The following is a 13,563-nucleotide window of genomic DNA, read 5'->3' on the forward strand; positions in this document are numbered from 1 at the left end:
GTCATCTACTGGTGGAGCCAGAGTTTGGCTTGGATATTTGGGAGTTCTGTCTGTTCTAATCTTTGCATTACCACTTCTGCTTTCGGTCCTGATATCAGGGATCCCCTTGGCGTTCCGTTGATTTGTTTGAATATATGGTAGTTGAAGGTGAAGTGGGTTATAAGGCACAAATCCAGCAGTTTCAGGGTGCTGTCCTTGTTGTTGCTGTTCGTGCTGTGGGGTGTCTGATCACCTGATTCATCCAGCAGCGTGGCAATTGTCTCTTTAACTTGAATGATGTAAACAGTGCTGTTACGTCAAAGGATATCATTATCTCATTCACTTCTATGATGCCAACCACCTCAGCAAACCGAGGCATATAAATAACAAGTGGGACAGAACACCAACGCTTCAATGAAGACTCACTGACAATGTTACCTAGCAGGGTAACAAAACGTCTGCGATCAAACACACCAGCTTGGCAAGCAAGTCTACAGCATCATCCTCAACCCAAGGTACAGATCTTCTCAAAAACTTTGTCTCTCAATCAAGTCTGTTGTGATATCAGTTTAAGAGGACATATGTGAGTAAACAAGTAACAATGAAGGAGGGCCTGTAACCAGCAGCCTTTGCACAGTTGTGTTTGCTGCACATGGAGGAAGAAGTTGTGATCCTGTAACGATAAAGTAGCTGAATCTTTATGTAAATCTCTTTTTCTATCTATCCACAGATTTCTGCCAGACATGCTGAGTTAATCCAGTATTCTCTGCATTTGATTCAGATTTCAAACACCTGTGTTTTGTTTTTATTTATATAAACCCATCTGCTGAGTAATCCTGTGATATATCTTTAAATGAACAAAGCATACATTAATTGGATCATTCCTGGTGTGAGATTAGCAGATATTGAACCAGAACAAAATCAGTGCAAAAGAATAGAATTTTCCGAGTGATCTACCAAAGCCAGGATGCAGGAAACTTTGGAAAGTTCTGTTCATCTAAAAGTTAATGTTGGCATTAGACAATTATTAAATTATTTCTAAATCACATTTTGATTGCAGTTTTTAAAATAAATTTGTGCACAAGATGTAGGTGTCACTGGTTAAATCAGCATTTATTGCTCATATATAATTGCCCGGGGACAGTTTACAGCTGACCACATTGGTCTGGAGTCATATGTAGGCCAGACCAGTTAAAGATGGCAGATTTCATTCTGCAAAGTGAAACAGGTGAGTTTTTACAGAAAATTATTACATTTTACATGGATACCATTTGAACTGCTTTTTGCTGATTTTGAATTTCAACATCAGCAAGAGTATTACAAAACAAAGAACTGCAAATGTTGGAGATCTGAAACCAAAACAGAATCATAGAATCTCTACAATGCGGAAACAGGTCAATTGGCCCAAGAAGTTCATGCCACCCCTCCAAAGAGCATCCCACCAACGTCCATCTCCCTACTCCTGCATTTCCCATGGCTAATCCACCTAACTTACACAACCCTGGACATTACAGACAATTTAGCATGGCCAAACTACCTAACCTGCACATTTTCGGACTGTGGGAGGAAATCCACACAGACGCAGGGAGAATATGGAAGCTCCACATAGACAGACACGGAGGGCGAAATCGAACCCAGGTCCCTGGAGCTGTGAGGTAGCAGTGCCTACCACTGAGCCACCATGCTGCCTCAGAAATTACTGCAGAAACTCAGCAAATCAGGCAGCATGTCGCAGATGTTGAAATTTGAATTCAGTAAAAAGCTGGTAACCGTGTCAAATGTTGTAATTTTCTATAAAAACTTACTTTACAGAATGAAATCTGCTATCTTTAACTGGTCTGGCAGGTCAGGCAGCATCTGTGGGAAGGCAGCAGAGTGAACAGTTCAAATCTGGTAACTTTTCAGAATATTAGTCTGGGATGCTCTAGATCTAATGCTCTGTAATTTACATTTCTCTAATCTGAAACTGACATTCAGACATCAGCAGCTCCAAAAAAAAGCATATTTAAGATTTAGACCACTAAAAACAAATGAAGCCTTTGTAGAATATAAAAAAAATTAGGAAGGGAGCTAAGAGGGCTAAAAGGGGATATGAAATGTCCTTGGCCAGCAGGGTTAAGGAGAATCCCATTTAGAACAACAGGGTAGATGGGAAAGAGTAGGACCACTCAAGGATAAAGGAGGAAGATTATCTGAAGATTATGAAGCCAGAGGAAATGGCTGAGAACTTTCATGAGAATTTTACATCGGTATGCACCAAAGAAAGGGATGCGAGAGATGTTGAGGTTAGAGAAAGGTGTGTGGATACTCTCAAGCAGGTCAACATACAGAAGCAGGAAGCAATGGGTATCTTGAAATACCTGAATGCAGACAAGTCTATAGGCCAGATGGGATCTATCCTTGGATACTGTGGCTCACACTTTCAGAGCCACGCTTATAAATGGAGGTCGGTAAAAATAGGTCCGATATTGGGCCTCAGAGAAGCAATGTTAACATTTCATGTCTATAAAGTTAACTTTTTACTCCTCTCCAATGAGTACTGTCAATGCGTTCTCTATTCAATTAAAAATTTGCAGCAATATTTAATGAACAATAGCACCACAGTGGCTCGGTGGTTCGATTCCACCCTCAAGCAACAATTTGTGTGGAGTTTTCTCATTCTCTCCGTGTCTGTGTGGGTTTCCTCTGGGTGCTACGGTTTCCTCCCACAGTACAAAGATGTACAGGCTAGGTGGATTAGCCACAGGAAATACGGGATTCCAGGAATAGGGTGGGTTAGAGTGGGATGCTCTTTGGAAGGTCAGTATGGACTCAATGGGTCAAATGGCCTGCTTTCACACTTAAGGGATTCTATGGCTCTACCAATTTAACTATCGCTGTATCACAGGATGAAATGGAGGGCCAATATTTCGAAGTGATTGTTGCCATGTTTATTTCCAATTCCTTCAGCTGAATCTTTCCCTCCTAAATCCACTCCAAATGTCAACAATTGGCTGATGTGCCTAGCAGACAAAAACATATTAAATGCTCCATCACAACTCCGGTTTGAAGGAAACTAACAATTAACTTTGCAGCCTTATTATACACCTCCATGCAACTGCAAACATCTACGCTAAAATTAATGGGAAGGAGAGATGTAAAATGCATTTAACAAAAAGTCAGCTTCACTACCTCAGCAAAACTAACATTCAAAGCACAGTCCCAGTTCTTTCTACTGTAGCATTCTTCTCAAGAATCATGTTGATCAATTCAAGCATACCTGATGACGTGCAAGGTGTATGCATACGGAGCAGTAGTAGGCCATTCAGCCCCTCGAGTTTGCTCTGCCATTCACTAAGACTATGGCTAATCTGATTGTAAACTCAGATCTGCATTTCCACATACGCCAATGCTTCTATGCTTAATGAGAATCTACCTACTTCCGTTGTAAAAATATTCAAGAATTGCTCTTCCGTCACTTTTTCACAAAGGCTTCCAAGGGCTTAACTTGATAGAATAAAAATTGCATCATCTTTATTTTAATTGGGAAACCCCTGATTTTTGACCAATGACCTCTAGTTCTAGATTCCACTATAGGAGATTCTTCCATTCCCTCTCTCTACATCTACCTGGTTAGGAATGCCCAGGAGTTTATATTTGTCAATCAAGTTGCTTCTTACTCTTCTGAAATTTAATAGATATCTGCATACTGTTTCCTCATAACACAACCCACTGCCTCCCATTCCACTCTCAGAACATAATCGACATTGAAGACACATGTTAGATAATGGGGTTATGCCAGAGGTATACAGATACTGTGTTGTTATGTACTAAAATCACGTTTCCATTCTCACTTGGTATCTACAATTACTTGGCCCTCTTGTCCCTTAACTTACCCTGAAATAGTCAACAGAGGGGCTAATTCCCCTTCACTGGGATTGGCTGATTTGACATGGTTTGAATATGTGCCAGTTCATACTTTACCAAATTTGTCTGATATTGATGTTGTACCTCACTGCCTGGTTGCTCAAATTAACTTGGGCAATCTCTCCAGGACAATCAAGTTAATACAGAAAAGCGCTGGTCCAGGATGCTGGCAAACCCAAAAAAAGCTCACATTTGTTAATCATAGATTTCCACTGTTGCATCAACAAACATAAGATAAAACACTTGTTTGGCATTTTCCTTAAAAATACAGAACAATACAAGAATTGCTGACTTTTGACTCAAAACGTAAATTAACCTATTACTTTAATCTGAATGAAAAAAATGCTGAAGTTTTGCTAATGAGGATATTTCTATCTGATCAGTTTGCTTACTTTGTAATTATCCAATTGCTCACTAACCAAAGAAGAAAATTCAATATTTCCACACACCCAATTTGTATTTGCATATTTCAATTTCCCTTGCATACAAATATATATCGCTTTCTCTCAGGGCTAAATACCACCTGCATTGGCTTCTACATTCTACACCCTTCATGCAACTGTTGTAACTTAATTTCTGATTTAAACTCCCCCACAAATTTAACAGTAAGGCTTAATTACATTATTGATGATCACTAAAGTTATGCTGTTTTTCCTTGTGCACAGAGTTTCTGTGTAGTCTTACAAAACGCCTCTTAAATTGGCTGCTCTGTGCCTTATAACTTCCCACTTTGTTGTGAACAGGTTCTTGATGATCTTGTTCAACGCCATGGACAGTTCATCTAACAGCTGTCGAACTAGTCCTGGGGTATTCAAACCATGTCATTCAGGAAATGTTTCAACTCTTCCACTAAAACAGTAACAGGAATTTATTGGTAAAGAAAGTCTAAGATCCACAATTCTAGACTTTTTTCCATAAGGCTTATTCTGGCACAGAATGGGTTGCTAATATAGGATTGTGAAAGTATTGCTCCAACTTATAAATTTTAGCTGTGTACAAATGCAGAGGAATAAAATCGAAACTAATGACTGCTTACTAATTTTTGTCTATCGTCACTAAACATTGCTGATAAATAAGCTGCAATCTTGAGGAATTTGCAGATATAATTTCTGGAATTTTGCAGATATCATTCCCACATCAGTAAGCACTTTTCCAAAAAAGAAATTTCTTCTCTTAATGCTCACGCAACAGTATTGAAAAATATCGGCAAGATCCCCTCTCAGCCTCCTTTCAGATCTGTTGGTGTTTAGTCTCATGATATTCTAGGATTGGAGAGACGCCCAAGTCATCAGGAGGTATAGTTTTACTAAGCATGTCATGCAGGGAAACTCAGTCAGTTAGCCATCCATGTCACACTGCATGTCTTAGGTGACAGATGCTCTCAGGCGAGCGCATCTCAGTATCTGGATTCCTGGGTCACAGCAGGAGTAACAGCAAGCCAACTATGATTTCAATTAAATGGCAGGCTTTACAACTGTCTAGAGTCCCATTGATTGTACATATGTGACTCTCAGATCACCATCTATAATGAGGACATGTGTCAGAAAATGGTGTTATGCCAGACATATACAGATGCTGTGTGTTGTTGTGCATTAAAATCACTCTTCTTGTCTCGCTTCGTAGCTGAGAGTACATGACCCTCTTGTCCCTCAACTTGTCATGAATAAAAGTGCCAAGCAGATGATTCTTTTCCACTGGGCTTGGCTGATTTGACATGGTTTGTATTTGTGCCAATTCAGGTCTCCTCAACTCTGCTAGATATCTATATTGGGTCTCATTTCCTAGCTGCTCATACTGATTGGACGATCTGTCTTGGACAATCAAAAAGATACTGCCAAAGCATTGATTAAAGATGATGGCAAACTCAAAACCATATTTGATAACTGTAAGCTTCCACTGTTAAATTGCTAAACATAACACAGATAAAACATTGGGTAGGTGTCTACTTTTAAAATGCAGAACAGCGTGAGATTTGCTAATTTTTGACTAAAAATACAACGATGTTAACATGTTACCTTACATTGAATGGAAAAGAAGTGCACTAATGTTTTGTTCCTAAGGAATTTGGTTATTTTGTAAACTGCATCCCCGAACGAATTTAACTCAGCCTTTTGATTTTAGTATTGTTACCCTATCCCCTTTCACAGAAGGATCAATTCCAAAATGAGGGTTAAACCTGACAAAAACCTGGAAACGTCAATGTTGGCATACTGCGGTATTGGTGTGTGACACAGGCAGCAGCTTTCTCCATTTGGCACAGGGTATGCTTCATCTTCTCTCCATACAGGCAGGCAGCATCAATGCAGAGAGCACCTTCAGTCGCCTAGATCACACAGAGATGGCTGAATGAAGATTCGTCAGGGAGGAGGCACTGAGATTGGAGCTAGTGATGTATGACAACTGCTTTTGGCGTGGAACTGTTTACAGACAGTCATGTTTACTATTACAAATATTTAATTTTTTCAGCTTCCACTTTGCTGATTTGACTCCAAGTTTTTAACTTTGGAAATTTACTCCAATTCTACACTGAAACAAGCAGATTGCTTTCAGCAACTGTTTCAGCCAGATACAGAATACCTGACAAAGAAATATTCCTAAATGTTACTCTTAAAGAAATGAGAATCCACTGTTTCTTATTTGAGGTACCCAGTTAGTTCTCACTAGAAGCTGTCCTGTGAATTAATCAGGATAAATTGAGGAGAACGAGGCAATATTCACAGATATGTGGCATTGTCGAGCCAACCAACAAACAATGTAGCAAAAAAATGCGCTGTCCACTTTTAACAAGTCCCTACTGAGAAATGTCTACAATGGACCTGGATGCACTGCTGCCCCCGACAATGATCTTCTAAGTTTATGCTCCCTATTTCTAATGTAGTCTTGCAAATGCCCTTCTCAGAACTTTCCTTACCGTAACAGCTCCTGTCCTTGGCTCCCTTTGCAAGCATCCTTTGTTTCATTACAGAAGTGACTATTTATTCAAGAATCAGAGTCATTCCTATGCAATTCTCTTATCAGAATGAATCGAATATAATCCACACATGCAGCCAGCAGCCACAATGACCACTACCTGACTGCTATGCCAATTTTATCTCAGCCACATGGCAGAAAAGATTCTACACTATGTCTGACTCAAGCTTCAGTGATAAGAAATTCATATTTTGGCACTATGTATGATGAAGAAGTGTTGTTCCTCCGGGGCTAAACTAAAGCTGCCAAGAAATCCATTTTGCTGTTCACCTTCTTGCAATTTTTTTTTGCTGTCAAATTTCAGTAGGATTCCTTGGAATAATACAATTCTTCAGAAAGAAAACCATTAAATGTCACACTTTGATGCTGCCATCTCAATGTTTATAATAATGGGATACATACGAATACAAACATAAAGAAGACACATTCTCTAAATATGCAATACAAATAATATTTCACATTTTAAATTTTTTTTTACTTTTCTACATGATGTTTTTGCTTTCTTTCAATATTCTAACTTAGAAAGTATGAAGTCTGATTTTACTCAATCAGGGTACAATAAGTGAGCAATGATCAAAGCAGCTGCTGGCAGGACTAGAACAAAGTGTTCCTAGTTCTTACTTGGGTATTCCTTATTTGTTACTTCTTAATAGTGATGTAGGTCACATACCCAGAAGTAGCTCAAAGGCCACAAGGGCAGGTCTGGGAGGAAGAAAGCAATGGCTGGCAACAGCTCATCATTTTTAACGTGGAAATTTCCTACTGGGTTGAGATTCAGCTGAGCACTTTGCTAGAAGTCCTAAATTTCTGGTGGCAGGATCCTAAGAATCACTTTTTGTTCTACCCGTAGATCTGGTGATCCTAAACACATCGCACTCAGTGTCACCAGTTTGTGTTGAGGTCCTAAAACATGGGGGTTAGGCCCCCTTTGTTAGCAAGGTCAAGTTGACTGCACCTGATCCCATATGGCAGCAGGTGTATTTCTGTAGTGACTGTCTGCAAGACCTTTAAACCTTTGACCTTCCTCCTCGGTCCTGTTTCTCATCCAGATACAGGGCGTGTTGAAGTTCAATGTAGTTCTGTTTAATTTTGAAAGGTATACGCAATTTTGATTGTTATTGTGCAACTAAGCTTTTAAAGCTGTTGGTACATTCACAAGTACTTTGTGCCAGACATATCCATCAATGCAGAGGATGAAGAGGCCATCTCCACTGTCTGAAGAGTCAGGGGTAACCTCTTCCCCAGTAACCATGGAAACCATGGCTGGTTTTTGAGTAGGCAGTTAATTGTCTGCCACCCTGTTGGGGGAAAATCTAGCCCCCTAAAGGCTGGTGGCTAAACAGAAGGCCAGCAATACAACAGCAAATAGTAACCACAACTGGGACTGCTGCAGACTTCATGGTAAGTGGCCAAAATTAAGGGTAAAGACTTGGGGATTGCTTGAGGCCAAACTGGGAAGCTCCAATGAGGTGTAGGAGTGGTCTATTGTGAAGGCAAGTGGAGGGTCCTCTGTGAGAGATCTGTAATGTTTTGCCAAGCAATTTCTTCACTTAACTCATTGCTAACAGATTATGCCAGTGGTGGGAGGAGGTCAGCCATTAACTGACCAATTAAGGGCCTCAACTAGCCTCAGCAAATGCACCCCAATGCCATTAGTAGAGAAAAGAAGAGACAGGCTCACCATCCCAGCCAATTTCATACTCCCAGCCAGGTCTCTTGTCCTACTCCCTGACGTCTCATCTGAAAGCACTGTCAGCAATAGTTACACACAGAGTACAACATAAATTGAAAAAGCAAGGATTGCTTTGCTTTAGTTCCTGAGAACAATTTTCCTTTTAGCACATATTATTGCTCTTCCAATAATAATAAAAAAAATTACTTTTCTTACCGTCATACCCTTTGGGTGATGCATCCCTAGCCTGAACTTTGGGAGCAATAGCTCGTTTTCCAAAAGCTTGGTTGTCATAATTGTTATATTCAAAAGTAGTCTTAGAATATTTCTCCAGTTCTTTTGCCAGGTTGGACCGAGGTGTGGTGGTGGAAACATTGTGTCTGTAGCCGTACTGTGGTATCTCGAGCTGCTTAACAAAACACATAGGCCTAAAATGAAAGAGATATGTAAATTATGCTTCTTATATAGTTGCTAAAGTGTTTACACTTTGTTCACAAGACATTTGTAGAGTAAAGCCTAAGGGAACATTTTCCACTTCGGGGCTGCCCGCGTGGATCTGACCCCAGTGGGAGCATATATTGCAAAATGAAACATTTGCAGCCTGAGCCTCTCAGCAAGAAGATGTTCTTCTTGCTGGTCAGGCTTCTGCAATGGGAACCCTGGTGCAGAAAATTCACTCTATAGTCTTCACACTTCCTTGGTATCTAAACAATTTATAATTAGCAAAAGAACTGAGCCTGTAATTCTGATTATGCATGTTCTTTGATGGCACAACATTATTCCAACAGAAATGATTTTAATAATGGAAGCGAATTCAAACTTGCAATACGACTTCGAGTCATTAATAATTTTCTTTTAACGGTGAAAAATCTCATCAGTAATCTATCCATTAATGGCTCAGCAGAAATCAGTGCTGCTCAGCCAAGCTTTAAATTATGTAAGCCAGGAAAGAGCCATGCTTCAGATTCTGATCTTTTAGACATTAACAGAGCTCACTGCGGTGGCTTTTAGGCACAAGATTTAAACATACTACTCTAGAATTAGGGACGCTTAAAGCCTTCCACGTTGTCACCTGACCCTCCCATATTCCCCACCAAATATGCTGCTCACACTTCTGGAAGTTTCTTATGTGTTGAGCTCAGCTGAGATCATCACCAGCTAACAGTGTGTCAATGTTTGCTAACATAGACCACATGTGAGGATTTCAACACACACAGAAACATGCTCCAACAGTGTCCAATGAGTTGAGAAGTAACAGGGAAGAAGTTATTTTGCTTTTAAAGAAGGTTCAAATTCCTATCACAAATGCTTGAAAAACCAAACTTCAGGGGTATTACTCTCTAGATTAATGGTTGTGCCATATTGCAATTGAAAGTTAAAAAATTAGGATACTGATACGAATATGTGAATCAAAATCTGATGTGGGAGAAAGTGGGCTTAGCTTTGAGAGGCACTCACAAAGGCAATGGAGCAAGTTGGGATGGTCTGTATTTGAACTGTGCTAGGTTCACTATTCTAATGAAGCATCTGACTATAGAGAGTTTCAAACTGAACAATGGTGGTGAATGATCAAGTGCAGGTAGATATAGAAAATCAAGGGGTAGAGTCAAGGTGGGAGAGAAAGTAGTAATATAGGGAATGAAGGTCAGACAGTGGCAAGAAGGGACAGAATGGTTACACCAATAGCCAAGATGAGATGTTACAAAGATAACAAAATGGCAAAACTAAAGACTTTGTATCTGAATGCATGCAGGATTCGTAACAAAATAAAGAAATTGATAGTATACAGTGAAGTTTAAATATTTGATCTGATAGCCATTATGGAGATCACTGCATGATAACAAGGATTGTAGAGGTTTATGACAGTCAAGAAAATTAGGAAGCTAGGTAAAGATGTAGGGATAGCACTGTTAATCAAGAATGATTTCGAAGATCAGACTGTAGAATTGGTATGGCTGGAGATATGGAATGGCAAGTGAAATAAGTCACTTGGAGAGATGGTCTACAGTTTGTCTTGAAGTAACCACAGTGTAGAACAAAGTGCACAGAAAGAAATATTGGGTACTTGTTGACAATTTGCGAATGAGCTGGAGAATTTAGATTGGCAATTGCAATCTGGATCCTGAGTTCACAGAATGGTTTTGAGATATTTTTAAAAGCAGCACTTTTTGGGGCCACCAGGAGATCAGATAACACATGGCTTTGTGTATTGTGACAGGATTAATTAGTGACCTCAAATAAAGGCACCATAGGTAACAGCCACAGCGTATGATTATATTTTATCTTCAATTTGAAAGAGAAAAGAGTAGGTCTAATATAGTATTTCCAAATTAATTAAGGATAACTATGAAAGTTGAGCTCACTGAAGTGAACTGGGATATTAGGCTACAGGATAGATCGATACAAAAGCAGTGAGAGACATTTGAGAGGTTATTTCATAATACCCAGAATATGTATATTCATACACAAAGAAACATTCTAACCAGAGGATCCGCCATCTGCTGTTAACTGAAAAGTTAAGAAAATCATCAAACCTAAGGAAAAAGCATACAACTGCACAAAAGTTTGCAGCCATTCAGATGACCAGATAGAATATAAAGAACAGAACAAAATGCCTAAAACATTAATCAGAAGAAAGAACTTAGAGTATGAGAGGAAGCTAGGGTGAAATGCAAAAGTGGATAGGAAGAGTTTCTACATGAAGTGCTGATCTGCCACAGAGTGAATATACGGAATTAATAGAAGATAATAAAAAGAATGGCAGTTGAAACGTAGAAATAACTTGCATTTATCTTCATTACAGAGGATCTGAAAACATTCCAGCTGTAAACCAGGAGATGGAAAGGAGAGAAGGACTAGGTGAAATTAATATCAGTAATGTTTTGGAAAATAGCAAACTGATATAGTTACAACCTGACATAGAATCTCTATAGTGTGGAAACAGGCCTTTGGCCCGACACTGGCCATCCCCCTATAACCCACCTAATCTATACATCCATGAACACAATGGACAATTTAGCATGGCCAATCCACATAGCCCGCACATCCTTGGATTGTGGGTGGAAACCAGAGCACCCGGAGGAAAGAGAGTCCTGAAGGAAACCCATGCAGACACGGGGAGAATGTGCAAACTCCACACAGACAGTCACCCGAGGGTGGAATTGAACCCTGGGCCCTTGGTGCTGTGAGGCAGCAGTGCTAACCACTGAGCCACCGTGCCACCCCCTGGCGTATTGATAGAATTTATTCTAAGGTCTTAAAAGAGGTGGCTAAGTTGGCAGTATAAGCATTGGTGCTAATTTTCTCAACTTTGCTGAATGCTGCAAAGATTTCATCAGATTGGAATGTCGCAATTATAACATATCTGTTCAAGGAGGGAGGAAGGCAGAATACAGAAAACTAGAGGTTAGTCAGTTTTATATCTATCACAGAGGACGTGTCAGATTTGATCATTAAGTGGGTTATTGCTAGAAAATGCAGTTTGAAAGATGCAAGGTAAACAGAAGCAATCAGGATGTGTTTAACCAAGTTATTAGAGTATTTGGAAGAGTAGCATACACCATGCATAAAGGGAGCCTGTAGATGTAATGTATTTGGATTTCCATCTGACAGGGTGCTACGTCAAAGGTTATGACATCTCCATTAGCAGCTTATGGTTCAGGGAATAATATATTAGAATAGATCAAAGATGTAGGCAGACTGGCGAAAATCAGAGAGTAAGAAAATATAGATCGTTTTCTGATTGATTGGATATGATATGTAGAGTTCATCAGGGATCTGTGCTGGGGCCTCAGCTTTCAACAATTCTCATCAATAACTGCAAGGAGGGGAATGAAGGCATGGTGGATAAATGTGCAGATACCACAAAGATAGAGAGAAAATAATGCTATGTAGAAGATATAAGAAGGATGCTGACAGATAGAGTTAAATTGAGGAAGTGAGCAAAAATGTGGCGGATGGGGTTTAATGTGGGCGGCTCCAAAACTGTGAGCTCCATAAAAATGAGTATTCATCATTTTGGGACGGAGGTGAGAACTTCGTTTTTCTCATATGTTTAAGTAACTTTGGAAACTCTCTGCCTCAGATAGCAGTAGAAATGGGGTAACTGAATATGCTTAAGGCAGAGGTGGATTGGGTCTTGATAAGCAAGGAATAAGAGGTTACTAGAAGTAGACAGGAATGCAGAACTCAAATACAAACAGATCAGCCACGATCATGTTAAATAGTAGATGGGCTGAGTAGCTAGTTTCTGCCCCTGATTTGACTATAGGTAGGCTCAGTTAAAAAGTATCCATTTTCAAACATACATAATAAGTAAAAACAGAAAACCGAGATTAACAAAGTGTGGAGCTGGATGAACACAGCAGGCCAAGCAGCGTATTAGGAGCACAAAAGCTGACTTTTCGGGCCTAGACCCTTCTTTTTCAGGTCACCAAAGTAATGCAATTTTAAGAGAATATATCAACCTGGGTGCCCAAAATCAGCATCAGCACCAGGATCAGGCAATGGGCATGGTATGGTTGCTGGTGCTTTCCCTCTGTTGCACTTCAGCCCTAATTTTAGATGAGCAACCCTTCCTGCAACATTGTAACATTTTCTGATGTTACAAATCCTTAGTCAGTTCCAATTTAATACCAACTAATGCCATTCTTTTGCAATGGCCTCATATCCATTAGGCACTAGAGATTGATTTAACATTGGGTAGTGAAATGCTAGTGCATAGAGAAAGTCTCATTACTGTTGTTCTGAACTTGATCACTAGTCCCAAAAGCCAAAGACCAATGTGTAGGTCACTGAATTACCCAGCACCCCCTGCTCTTGCAATATAGCTATTATATTTTGGGCACCAGAACAAAGGTCTTACAACTGAATTTTGAAGTTACCTCGCAGGCCAAAAGGAACCAAGCTTGAAAAGATGCTGATAAAATTAACATTGATATCCTTGAGTTATCAGTTTCGTCAAGGGGAGTTACACCTGTCAGATTTGTTAGAATTCTTTTGAGAAGGTAACAAGCAGCTTAGTCAAAGGAGAGCCA

At 39.8% G+C, this 13,563-nt stretch overlaps 1 protein-coding gene across 23 annotated transcripts in view; it reads right to left on the reverse strand.

Moving 5' to 3' along the window:
- Positions 1–13,563, reverse strand: part of LOC125452749 (myelin transcription factor 1-like protein) — a 402,372-nt gene that overhangs the window by 117,019 nt on the left and 271,790 nt on the right. For all 23 annotated transcript variants that reach the window (XM_059645600.1, XM_048531537.2, XM_048531532.2 and 20 more), the window contains one exon: positions 8,744–8,955. In XM_059645600.1, coding sequence (XP_059501583.1) covers positions 8,744–8,955 — 212 coding nt within the window. The remainder of the gene's footprint in view (positions 1–8,743; positions 8,956–13,563) is intronic.

This window comes from Stegostoma tigrinum, chromosome 4, assembly GCF_030684315.1.
Source record: "Stegostoma tigrinum isolate sSteTig4 chromosome 4, sSteTig4.hap1, whole genome shotgun sequence".
NCBI lineage: Eukaryota > Metazoa > Chordata > Chondrichthyes > Orectolobiformes > Stegostomatidae > Stegostoma > Stegostoma tigrinum.